Below are 12954 nucleotides of genomic sequence, written 5' to 3'. Positions count from 1 at the left end.
ATAAGAAGGAGGAAGAAAAGGAGGATAGAGAGGAGAATAAAGAGGAGGAAGTAGAGAACGAGGGGGAAGGGGAAGAAACACATTTCAACTCCTTATTTTCCCCTAGGAAGCATAAGACCCAAACTCTATAGCAAAGGAAAATACAAATTAGCAACGAATAACTCAGACTGTAAACTCTAAGTCTTGCCTGTTGTGGGATTGGATATTGAGGGACAGGAATGCTTGAAAAATGATACGCTGTCCAATTTGACCAGGTCTCCCAGCAATAAATTCAATCACGTTCTACTCAAGAGACATTCAACTTTAAATCTGATGAGATCAAGGTGATTAGAAGCCATTATCCTCCCAACATTTACAATGATCAGGGATATATCTATTCGGCAAACATAAAGGGCACACAGGTGAATTAAACAGGATGACCCAATCACAGCCAGAGTGAGGGAGCTAGGCAAAGGACATGTTTTGATAGAAACGGGATGGGTAAACAATGGTCTGAACTCACTTTGTCTTCCACTCTCTAGGTTCTCAAGAGCTGCAGCTGTAACAGTAACAAAGGAATTCTGTGGGGAAAATTATTTTAGACTAGCGGTACCTTTTGCCCTCCCAAAGACTGTTAGGCAGCCCAAACTGTTACCAAGATTAGATAATTGCTGGGTCCCTTCGGACCAACATCTATTTTCCAGACATTTATTGAGTGCTCTGACTCTGGGGGTAAAGTGCAAAACACCCCATTTGTTACTGACCCAAGACAGAGAAGTCACAGATCATTTACAGCCAGACTGAGCAAGTTAGCCCACGTCTGTTGCATTCTGCACTGAAAGGCACCATGAGGAAATAGAATCAAAAGAATATTGCATAAATTCATTGAGGGGGCTAATGATGGGGAGATTCAGAGGCTTAAATCTCTGATTATGCCTTAAGAGCAGATTCCAGGAGAACAAGAGTTCTACTTTCCACCTTTAGTGAAGAAACAGGGGGGCACACTGGACATTTCCCAGAATAGCTGGGGACTTCTAGTTCTAGATGCTCCCTAACTGCTGAGGGGATTTTTGGAAGGAAGGCTATATTTAATCAATCAATCAATCAATCTGTGGTATTTATTGAGTGCTTACTGCATACAGATCACATGCTAAACACTTGGGAGAGTACAATATAATAGAGTGGGTAGTCATGTTCCCTGCCCACAAGGATCTTAAGGTCTTGAGGAGGAGCTTACAGTCTAGGGAGGATTTTTCAATCTCGAGATTACTGTCTAAGGAGGATCTCACAGTCTAGAGGAGGAGCCTACAGTCTAGAGGAGGAGCTTACAGTCTAGAAGAGGGGCGGGAGATGATGGAAATGAGAGAGGAGGGAGGAGTTCATCCTGTCAGAAGACAATTTGGACCTTAAATGGACCTCCTGACTTTCAAAGTAGCGGGCCCTCCTAGGTTTGAGGGGCAAAGTAAAGTGAGAATTGTGTTGTATTGCACTCTCCCAAATGCTGAATGCAGTATTCTGCCCCTAGTAAGGGCTCAAAATGCCACTAAATGATTGATCAAACATAGCCTGCTTTATTGCAGTTAGGAATACCTAGAAGCCATCTAACCTGTAGTCCTTCAAGTTTGGCTGTTTTTTACTACTATGGAATGTTCTCCAATCCCTCACCCACTGCTCTGCCTACAGTCAGTGTTCAACAAATGCTGTTGATGATGGTGACTCAGACTTCTGGCTCTCCATGACTCATAATTTCCTCATCTCCTTATTGTTGAACACTGTCTCTTGGTCTGCAAGTCTACCTTTCCTCCTCAGAGGTGAGGGCTGCTTGTAGGGGGGAAGCTGAGGTGGCTCGGCGAACTACGGTCCTCATGCGATTGCACCTCTTGTAATTACAAATATGGGAGGTTAAAATTGAAATACTATAAGGACTTTGGTGGCCATGGCCTTGTTTTTGAGTGTTTGACAATGTCATCAAAATCTTTAAAGTATAGGTTATTTGTTTATTAAAGATTTTTAAAATGGTTTCATTCTAACTCCTATGCATTGATCAGGCGATTTCTAGCTTCATTTAATTTATTTCATAATCTGAGGAACTGTTTATGGAGGTAACTTGTTGGGTGATCTGCTTTATAAGTGAATGCCTGGCAGTTGCATATTTAATTGGTCACAAATTTTTCTAAGAGAAAGCAAGTTCAGCAAGGGAAACTAGTTGAACCTCATAACCTATGTTATTACTGTTAGAAGGTTTTAGTTATTTTTCAAATGGAGGAGGTTGAAGTTCCTGGATAAAATTAAGCATTTAAACTGTTACATTTCCTCCAAGAGGCCTTCCTAGACTAAGCCCCCCTTTTCCTCCTCTCCCAGTTCCTTCTGTGTCACCCTGACTTGCTCCCTTTGCTCTTCCCCACTCCCATCCCCACAGCCCATATGTGTTACAGAGAAGCAGCGTGGCTCGGTGGAAAGAGCACGGGCCTTGGAGTCAGAGGTCATGGGTTCGAATCCCGGCTCGGCCACTTGTCAGCTGTGTGACTTTGGGCAAGTCACTTCACCTCTCGGTGCCTCAGTTCCCTCATCTGTAAAATGGGGATGAAGACTGTGAGCCCCACATGGGACAACCTGATTCCCCTGTGTCTACCCCAGCGCTTAGAACAGTGCTCGGCACATAGTAAGCGCTTAACAAATACCAACATTATTATTATTATATCTATAATTTTATTTATTTGTATCGATGTCTGTCTCCCCCCTCTAGACTATAAGCTCGTTGTGGGCAGGGAATGTCACTGTACTGTTGTGTTGAACTTTCCCAAGTGCTTAGTACAATGTTAAAAATAATAATAATGTTGGTATTTGTTAAGTGCTTACTATGTGCAGAGCACTGTTCTAAGTGCTGGGGTAGACACAGGGTAATCAGGTTGTCCCACATGAGGCTCACAGTCTTCATCCCCATTTTCCAGATGAGGTAACTGAGGCACAGGGAAGTTAAGTGACTTGCCCACAATCACACAGCTGGCAAGTGGTAGAGCCGGGATTCGAACACAGTGCACACAGTGAGTGCTCAATGAATACGAATGAATGGATTGATTGACTGTACCATTGACTGACTGATCTGTACCAGTGTTGAAAACAGTTCTTGAAACAGAAACAAAACAAACAAACTAGATACCACTATTATTACTAGAGACACAGAGTGTGCTTAAAGTGTTTATTACTGAGGCGCTTCTTGGGGGGGGGGGTTGTTTTTCTTTTAATGGTATTTGTTAAGCGCTCAAGTGCCAGGCACTGATCTAATCGCCGGGGTAGATACAAGCAAATCGGGTTGGACACAGTCCAGGCCCCACATGGGGTTCACAGTTTTAGTACCCATTTTACAGATGAGATAACTGAGGGACAGAGAAGTCAAGTGACTTGCTCAAGGTGGTGGTGCAGCGGAAGTGTTTGAGGCGGAGAGGATGGTCTCCACCTTCACGGTGGGGAGAAAACAAGGCATTGGAAGTTCTGGCAATGGGACTCAGGACCCCTGGGGTGGGAGGTGATGGAAAACACCTCAGGGGAGGTGACCTCCCTGCTGAAGGGTGAGGGAGATGAGGAAAAGTCTCCCCCATTCTAAACTGTGAGCTCGTTGTGGGCAGGGGATGTCACCGTTTATTGTTGTGTTGTACTGTCCCCAGCGCTTCGTACAGTGCTCTCCACACAGTCAAGAGAAGCAGCATGGCTCAGCGGAAAGAGCCCGGGTTTGGGAGACCGAGGCCTCTGTCACTTGGCAGCTGTGGGACTGTGGGCAGGCCACTTCACTTCTCTGTGCCTCAGTGACCTCTTCTGTAAAATGGGGATGAAGACTGTGAGCCTCACGTGGGACAACCCTGATGACCCTGTATCTCCCCCCAGCGCTTAGAACGGTGCTCTGCACATAGTAAGCGCTTAACAAAGACCAACATTATTATTCTTATTATAAATATGAATGAATGAGAGGGGGGTGTGGGCGGCTTCGCGCCTCAGGCTTGGCGTGGGGGCCTGCAGCCTCGTGTGTCGCGCGACCTCGGGCCGCGAAGGCGCGAGCGCCGCGGGTGGGCCGCGCATGCGCCTCAGGCCGCCCGGCCCCGGCCGAGGGGAGGGAGGGGTTTTTTCCCGCGCTCCGCCTTTCCCGCGGCCAGGGAATCTCGGGCGACGTCAGCCAATCAGCGCCCGCCGGCCGGGCCCCGCCCCCCCTCCCCTCACCACCCGCCCATCCCACAGTCACTTCCGAAGAGGGGAGCGCCATGACGAGGGAAGGGTGAAGAGTCGACCGCCGCTCCGGCAGCTGGCCGGAGTCCAAGCGGCAACACGGCTAGCTGGAGCCCGGCCGCCGCCGGGGCCGCCGCCGGCGAAGCCATGACGAGGCACTGCCCGTTCGCGGGGCCGCCGCCGCCCGGCCCGGCCCCCGCCGTCGCGGTGACGGGACGAGAATGCTCCGGGGACAGGTAGGCCCCACCCGATGCGGAACTTGGAGGGGCTGGACTCGCTTTCCCAGCGTCCTCTGCGGCGCCGGGGCGCCTACTGGGAACTGGCGTCGGGGAGCGGAGGCTTCTGGGAGTTGTAGTTCCCTTTCATCCCGCCTCTCGTTTGATCGTTTTTAGCATTGAGAAGCAGCCGGGCTCAGTGGAAAGAGCCCGGGCTTGGGAGTCGGAGGTCGTGGGTTCGAATCCCGGCTCTGCCGCCTGGCAGCTGTGTGACCTCGGGCGAGTCCCGTCCCTTCTCTGGGGAAGCAGCGTGGCGCAGTGGAAAGAGCACGGGCTTTGGAGTCAGGGCTCATGAGTTCGAATCCCGGCTCTGCCACTTGTCAGCTGTGTGACTGTGGGCAAGTCACTTAACTTCTCTGTGCCTCAGTTCCCTCATCTGTAAAATGGGGATTAAGACTGTGAGCCCCGCGTGGGACAACCTGATTCCCCTGTGTTTACCCCAGCGCTTAGAACAGTGCTCTGCACATAGTAAGCGCTTAACAAATACCAACATTATTATTATTATTACTATTCTCTGGGCCTCAGTTTCCTCATCTGTCAAATGGGGATGAAGACCCGGAGCCCCACGTGGGACAACCTGATCACCTTGTATTCCCCACCCCCAGCTCTTAGGACAGTGTTTTACACATAGTAAGCTCTTAACCAATACCATCATTATTATTATTTTCTGTGCTTCAGTGACCTCATCTGTAAAATGGGAATTAAGACAGTGAACCCCACGTGGGACAACCTGATCGCTTTGTATCCCCCCCCCCAGCGCTTAGAACAGTGCTTCGCACATAGTAAGCGCAAGCAGCATGGCTCAGTGGAAGAGCCTGGGCTTCGGAGTCAGAGGTCATGGGTTCGACTCCCGGCTCTGCGACTTGTCAGCTGTGTGACTGTGGGCAAGTCACTTCACTTCTCTGTGCCTCAGTTACCTCATCTGTAAAATGGGGATTAACTGTGAGCCTCACGTGGGACAACCTGATTACCCTGTATCTACCCCATGGTAGGCGCTTAACAAATACCAACATTATTATGACCAACACCATCATCATTATCATTCTCTGGGCCTCAGTCACCTCCTCTGTAAAATGGGGATAAAGACTGGGAGCCCCACGTGGGACAACCTGATGGCCTTGTATCTACCCCAGCACTTAGAACAGTGCTTGGCACATAGTAAGCGTTTAACAAATATCAACATTATTATTATTCTCTTCCCTCTCATTATAATAGGATTTATCGTAGGTGAGATAAATGATTATTTGGCTTCGGGTTGTTTGGGTCTTTATAAAACTTGGCAAAGCTGCCCAAACCCCCACCTCTACTAAGGGTAATATTAATGTCAGTCTTCCCCTCTAGACTGTCAGCTCGTTATCGGTGGGGAACATGTCTCTCAACTCTTGTTGTACTCTCCCAGGCGCTTAGTACATTGCTCCGCACAAAGTAAGCGCTCAGTATATTTGCTTGCTTTACTTTGTGTTGATTGTATCTTAATAATTGTGGTATTTGTTAAGCATTTGCCCTGTCCAAGCATGGTGCTAAATCAGATACTCCTTGATTTATTTAATTGTATTTATTGAGCGCTGACTCTGTGCAGAGCACTGTACTAAACACTTGGAAAGTGCAACACAGCAATAAAAAGAGACATTCTCTGCTCACAACGGGCTTACAGTCTAGAGGATCAGGTGGAGATCCTGCCCCACATGGGGCTTCCTGCCAAAGAGGGATGGAGAACAGATATTAAATTCCCATTTTACAGATAAACTGAAACACAGAAGTTAAGTGACTTGCCCAAGGTCACACAGTAGGCAAGTGACAGGGCGGGGCTGAGAACCCAGTCCCTCTCCTCTGGCTCCCAGACTTCATTCAACAGTATTTATTGAGCGCTTACTATGTGCAGACCACTGTACTAAGCGCTTGGAATGAACAAGTCGGCAACAGATAGAGACAATCCCTGCCCTTTGACGGGCTTACGGTCTAATCGGGGGAGACGGACAGACAAGAACAGTGGCAATAAATAGAGTCAAGGGGAGGAACATCTCGTAAAACCAATGGCAACTAAATAGAATCAAGAATAGAGCAGGCACCACAGATGCAGATGTAGATACACAGGACACCCACTGGAGAGGCAGTGTGACTAAGTGGCTTAGAGCAGAGTCCTGGGAGTCAGGATACCTGGGTTCCAATCCTGACCATCCCATTTTTCTTTAATTATAATGACGGTATTTGTTCATTCCTTCAATCTTACTGATTGAGCGCTTACTGTGTGCAGAGCTTTGCACCAAACACTGTTCTAAGCACTGAGGTAGATACAAGGTCACCAGATTGTCCCACATGGGGCCTACAGTCTTAATCCTCATCTTACAGATGAGGTAACTGAGAAACAGTGAAGTGACTTGCCCAAAGTTACACAGCTGTCAAGTGGCGTAGTCTGGATTAGAACCCAGAACCCACGGCCTCTGACTTCCAAGCCCGTGCTCTTTCCATTAAGCCATGCTGCTTTAACGTGACCTTCGGCAAATCATTTAACTTTTCCTGGGGCTCAGTTTCATCATTTATAAAATTAAGATAAAAAATGTCCTGGATGGTCTGGACGCTATCACTCTTTTGTGTTGTACTCTTCCAAGGGCTGCTTGGCACCCAGCTCTGCACACAGCTCAATAAATACCACTGACATATTCATGCCTATTTTCCATGCACACTGGACTGTAAGTCACATGAGACACGGGGACTGTGTCCTAACGACTTATATTGTATCAACTGCTTAGTTGTACGTTGTAACATTAACTTCAGGGGAGACACCCCTGATGGAGACGTTCACTCACCAGCATCTTTGTGTTCTAGTATTGGCCAATCAGGATTTCTTCTAGGATATGTGTTCCTTCCACCAGCCCATGCTGCTAGGAATACACAAGATAGGTGTGTTTTAGATTCTGTAACTTAGTATAAGGATCTCAAAGTCACAGGTGTCAGCGTGGCCTATGAATTTATTTATTTATTTATTGAGTGCTCAGTATGTGCAGAGCCCTGTACGAAGCACTTGGGAGAGTACAGTACAACGGAATTAGCAGAAATCTTCCCTGCTCGCAACGAGTTTAGAGGAGAGAGCAAGGGCCTAGGAGTCAAAAGGACTTGTCTGCTGGGTGACCTTGGGCAAGTCATGGCAAGTCAGGGAATGTGTCTATTAACTCTGTTGTATTTGTAAGTGTCCTGTACACAGTAATCGTTGGTTGCAGGCAGATAACGTGTCTACCATCTCTGTTGTAGTATTCTTTCCCAAGCACTTAGTACGGTGCCCTGCACATGGTAAATGCTCAGTAAATATGATTGATTGATTGAATATCCATTGATGATGCAGGGGGAAGCCAAGGGAGACTATAGCTTAAATATCTCTTACGAGATTAGGATCAAAGGGCTTGACAGCAATTTAACTGAGAACCACCAAGTCGAGGGTCATTGGAAGTGAGCCAGGGGAACAGAAAAATGTAAGTAGAGGCATACCTCACGATACAGCCACGGGCCATTCCTCGAAAGCATGGCTGGAGCATCTGGTACATTATCGCATAAACTTACGTGCAGTGGGTTAGGTTCTGTTTCAGAACCAGCTGTGGGCCCTCCTGGTAAGGGAAAAATCACACTATCGCCCCTCCCTTCTTCCAAGGGACTTTTCCTGCTCCCCGTACCTCCAGCTTAGCCCCTTCCTCCCCTACTTTCTCCCCCCCATGCTCCGCCTCAGTCTTGTATATCCTTGCTGACTTGGTGCCTCTCAGTTCTGTGTATTTGCACTAAGCAGGCTGTGGCCGCTGCTGCTATGGTTCCTTTTTTTGGAGCAGAAGGTGTCTTCACTGTTTCCTGTCATTCCAGGATTACCACACCACTGTCGCCCTTTCACAGGCTAGTTTGGAAGTAGGGCTCTGGGGCCTGGGTTCTGTGCCGACTCCCGCAAAGTGCTCCTCGTACTTGCCATTGTGCCCCTCCAGAGCCTGTACGTCTGAAAACAGCAATGCCTGGATGACTGGCTCAGAGGTTTATGATAATGTTCGTATTCTTTTCGGAGCACCAGAAGGGTACTGCAAGCTTCCAGATCTCCTGTTTTGTGTTCACAGGCGTTTCAATGTAAAATACAAGATTGCCTTGTAGAACAGTGCTTGTAGAACAGTGCCAGGCAAATCTGGGTGTAAGACTTCTGCCTCCAACGCTTAGAACAGTGCTTGGCACGTAATAAGCTCTTAACAGATACCGTAATTATTAATTATTATTATACTTGTTGGATCAAGAGGGGAACTGTAACTCTAGATTACTAGCAGCCCACTCTCACACGTTTGTGCCAAGCTTTCTCTCTCTCCAGAATCAGCAACAGCTGAAGTGAAGTCAGAAGGACCTGGGTTCTAATCCTGACTCCACCACTTGGCTGCTGTGTGACTTTGGGCAAGTCACTTAACTCCTCTGTGCTCATTTACCTTATCTGTAAAATGGGGATGAAGACTGAGCCCTGTGTGAGACATGGACTGTGTCCAACCTGATGATCTGGTACCTACTCCAGGGCTTTAGTACAGTACCTGGCCCATGGTAAGCGCTTAAATGCCACATTCAGCACTTACTGTGTCTACGTGTCAGTCTCCACCGGCATATAGGTCTGGCTGAAAGTATGCATGACAGCACAGCGAATGACATGGCATTTATTAAACACTTATTAGGGGGTAAAATGCTAAGGTAGATATAAGGTTATGAGAGTGGACCTAACCCCATACTTTACCTGGGACTCCCAATCTGTTTTATCCCCATTTTACAGATGAGGAAACCGAGGCCCAGAGAGGATACATAGGTCACATAGGAGGCCAGTGGCAGAGAAGGGACTTGAACCAATGAACCAGAATCTCTCAATGTCCAGGCCCGGACTATTTCCGTTAGGCCACACTGCCTGCCATGGATAGATAGTATTACTTTTGTCTGCTTGAAGAAATATTAATGATTCAACTTCAGCACCAATTTCAGCTTGAGAAATGGTATGGCCCAGTGGAGAGAGCACGGGTCTTGGAGTCAGAGGACTTGGGTTCTAATCCTGCCTCCACCACTTGTTTGCTTTGTGGCCTTGGGCAAGTCCCTTCACTTCTCTGTGCCTCAGTTATCTCATCTATTAAATGGAGACAAAGACTGCGGACCCCTATATGGAACAGGATCTGTGTCCAACCTGATTAGCTTGTATCTACCCCAGTGGTGAAACGGTGCTTGACACATATAAGAAGCAGCGTGGCATAATGGAAAGAGTCCGGGCTTGGGAGTCAGAGGTCATGGGTTCAAATCCCAGCTCTGCCCCTTTCAGCTGTGTGACTTTGGACAGGTCACATAACTTCTCTGTGCCTCAGTTACCTCATTTGTAAAGTGGGGATTAAGACTGTGAGCCCCACATGGGACAACCTGATTACTTTGTGTCTACCCCAGGGCTTAGAACAGTGGTTGGCACATAGTGCTTAACAAATACCATAAAAAAAATGTTTCCCCATTTGGATTTATAGATGACAGATACATGTTGTGTCCAACAAGATCTCCAGAAAGCTCTGAACAAAAGCAGTATTAATATTTTGCATTTTAGTTTGGTGTTTTTTTATAATCCAGTTAGCTAATTGCCATCAAAATTATTTAGGATTGCCAATATGCCAAAGGAATAAATTCCTTGGAGAAAGAATTTCTTCGGTAGAGTTATCTGATTTCTCCCACCTGGTTGTTATTTATGTATTAAGACTCTGTGCTTTCTTTTCCAGAAATCAGTCCATTACAGATTTCTTCAAACCAGTTCCAAAGCAAGGTATGATTTTTTTGCCTAAGTAATCCTTACTGAAAAAAATCATTCTAGAAGAGTCCTTTCAAATTACAAAAGAACCTCTGATATAGTTTTTACGATTATCGATTTCAATGTTCAGAGGCCAAGTGCCAGTGAAGTGCATGTGTTCTAAAGCATTGAAAACAAGTGCACACCGACTGCCCCAGATTTAATAATTCTGTGGTTTCGGATGCCGGGGTTTAGTGAAATGAGGAGGAATGTGGAGGTGGTTAACTCTTCCTTCTCCATATCCCCCCACTTTTGGTCATGGTCTCAAAGGGAACGTGCTTTCTTGTGGGATTTTAATCATTAAGCCAAAGTTCTACATAGCTACAACTCTATGTAGTGTTTTCATGATGTTCCTTTTTAAATTCTAAGCAGAATCAACCTTGGGATCACAGTCCATAATAATAATACTGGTATTTGATAGTAATAATAATGGTTTTTGTTAAGCGTTTACTATGTGCGCAGCACTGTACTAAGCACTGGGGTAGATACATGCATTAAGCGCTTACTATGTGTCAGGCCCTGTTCTAAGCGTTGGGATAAATATAAGATAATTATTTTGGACACAGTCCCTGCCCCACATGGGGCTCACAATCTAGGTAGGAAGGAATGGGATTTAATCCTCATTTTAAAGATGAGGAAACTGAGTCACAGAGAAGTTCAGTGACTTACTTGCCCGCGGTCACCAAGCAGACACATGGTGGAGCCGGGATGAGAACCCAGGTCCTCTGACTCCCAGGTCCACGCTCTTTCCACTAGGCCACACTACTTCTGTGTTTTTACAGTGCAGTCTTGGCCTCTGTACCGCAAAACCTCTGGGAAATCTGTTTTTATTTACAATCATGCAGCGATAAAATAGGCAAAATTCTGAGGTGTGGCACATTATCTAGTTTGAGGCAAGAATTTGGGTAAGCTAAGCAACACCCTAATACCTTCACCCCAAAATGTATTCTATTCCCTGCTTTAATTTGGATGTGCTGCTATTAAAAAGTTCCCCATAGATCTAAAGTTAAGTGGTTCTTCTTGGCCTCTTGCTTTATATGGAATGAACATCATGCATGGACACTCGGTCCATGTGTGCGTTTACACACACACACACACACACACACAATGCACATTAGTGTTGGAAACAAAAGGAATTTCTTCCATTTTATTTGGAAGTGTCACTTATAACCTGAGAATAAAGCTCTTGGTCTTTTCAAAACTATTGTCAGCTCCTTAACTGGCTGTTTTGGCTAGTTGGCTGACTGCTCACATTCCAAGTAGTTTTTTTAAACTGGCAGCCTTTGCTGCCAGAACACTAATTGTTCTCCACCATTTCAGGAGAAACGAAACAGTAGGGAACCTGTTTTTGTAGGCACTAATCTCTCTCCCATTGGGGAGAAGAAGCCTCAGCAGGAATTCTCCCAGCCAGGGGCAGAGCCATTAATGTTTCCAAGTGAGTTGTATCGGCAAAATGGGGGTGTGTATAGAAAAGTCTACCTCCGAGTTTCTTAGAAACAAGCTTAAGAGGCGGCTTATATTGAGGCAAGCCAGTGATTTAAGTCAATTGTGTAACTAACTTTGTGTCTCTTGGCCTTTTCAATTGGTTGTACAGATAGACTGGTATTGGGTTCTACACAGAGAACTAAAGTGAAATATGGAGAAGCTGAGATACCATTCACCAGCACTGAAAAGTTTGAGAAGAAAGCCTCCACACCCCAAAAAAGACGACAGAGAAAGATCCTTATTTCCTCACCAACCAAGAGTCCCATAATAGAGGCTTTTATGAGAGGCGTTCAAGAGCGGAACGACTGTGCTGATATACCTAAGGCCGACATGCTCAGTGCAGCACTGAACACCAAATATCCCAAAGTGGTGGTTCGAAAACTCTATATTTCGACTGAATCGTCTTACCATTGTTTGACAGGACAAGACGGGAAGGAACTTAAGAAGCAGGAAAAGGCCACAACTCAAGGGAGACCATCACATGGTCGTGAAAGAGATAGGGAGAAGTCCAAATGTATCGATCAAGACCAGACTGATGCAGGCACCAGGGAATGGATCTCAGCTCCAAGGAGTGACATCTTAAAACACAATTGCAAAAAAATCGTCAGTGGGAGCAACCTGCCCGTGTGCCAGCAAGCAGCAGAATGTTCAAAGAGAGAGCAGCCCAGCCAAGAGGAAACAGGTTTTCAGCCCCCCAGAAACAGTAGCCAAAAAGTAGAGCAGTCTGAAAAGAAAACAACCAGCTCAGAAAAGACCTTCTTGAGCATAAGCAACATTTCCAATCAGGTGCGTGAGGGCGGGGAACATATCTACCTGCTCTGCTGTATCCTACTCTCCCAAGCGCTTAGTACAGAGTTCTGCACACAGGAAGCACTCGATAAATCTGATGGATTGATTGACCTGACCAAGAGCAACCAAAATCAACACTGAACTGTTCTTAAGAGTGTCTTCAAATGACAGAGATGCAAACAGAGATGAGGAGAACCCAGCAGTGAGGAAGCTGTGTTCCTTGGTTCTCTCTGGCCACTCCTTTCTGAATCTTCTCCATCCTCTCTGCAGCCTCAGGGAAGGGCAATGTGGATGATAAGTGATCAGAAGCGCACGTCACACATTTAGAGTTCCTGACTAGTAGCCAATATCTTTGCTGCCTTATTGTAATATAGTAAATAAGTTGATCTAGGAGCT

The 12954-nt window shown here is 46.4% G+C and overlaps 1 protein-coding gene across 2 annotated transcripts in view; it reads left to right on the top strand.

Annotated features, from left to right (window-relative positions):
- The first annotated feature begins 4217 nt into the window (after positions 1–4217).
- SLF2 (SMC5-SMC6 complex localization factor 2) overlaps positions 4218–12954 on the top strand; it is a 46618-nt gene continuing 37881 nt past the window's right edge. The window contains exons 1-3 of one of the 2 annotated variants that reach the window (XR_003765015.2): positions 4218–4433; positions 10217–10260; positions 11879–12555. Coding sequence is in view for 1 of the 2 variants with exons in the window: in XM_029080324.2 (XP_028936157.1) it covers positions 4345–4433; positions 10217–10260; positions 11879–12555 (810 nt within the window). In the remaining variant the exon portion in view is untranslated. The remainder of the gene's footprint in view (positions 4434–10216; positions 10261–11878; positions 12556–12954) is intronic. The other variant, XM_029080324.2, reaches the window with a different exon arrangement.

The sequence above is a fragment of the Ornithorhynchus anatinus genome, chromosome 16, assembly GCF_004115215.2.
Source record: "Ornithorhynchus anatinus isolate Pmale09 chromosome 16, mOrnAna1.pri.v4, whole genome shotgun sequence".
Taxonomy (NCBI): domain Eukaryota; kingdom Metazoa; phylum Chordata; class Mammalia; order Monotremata; family Ornithorhynchidae; genus Ornithorhynchus; species Ornithorhynchus anatinus.
Note: the sequence above shows the minus strand (reverse complement) of the source record. Positions and strands in the feature narration are given on the sequence as shown.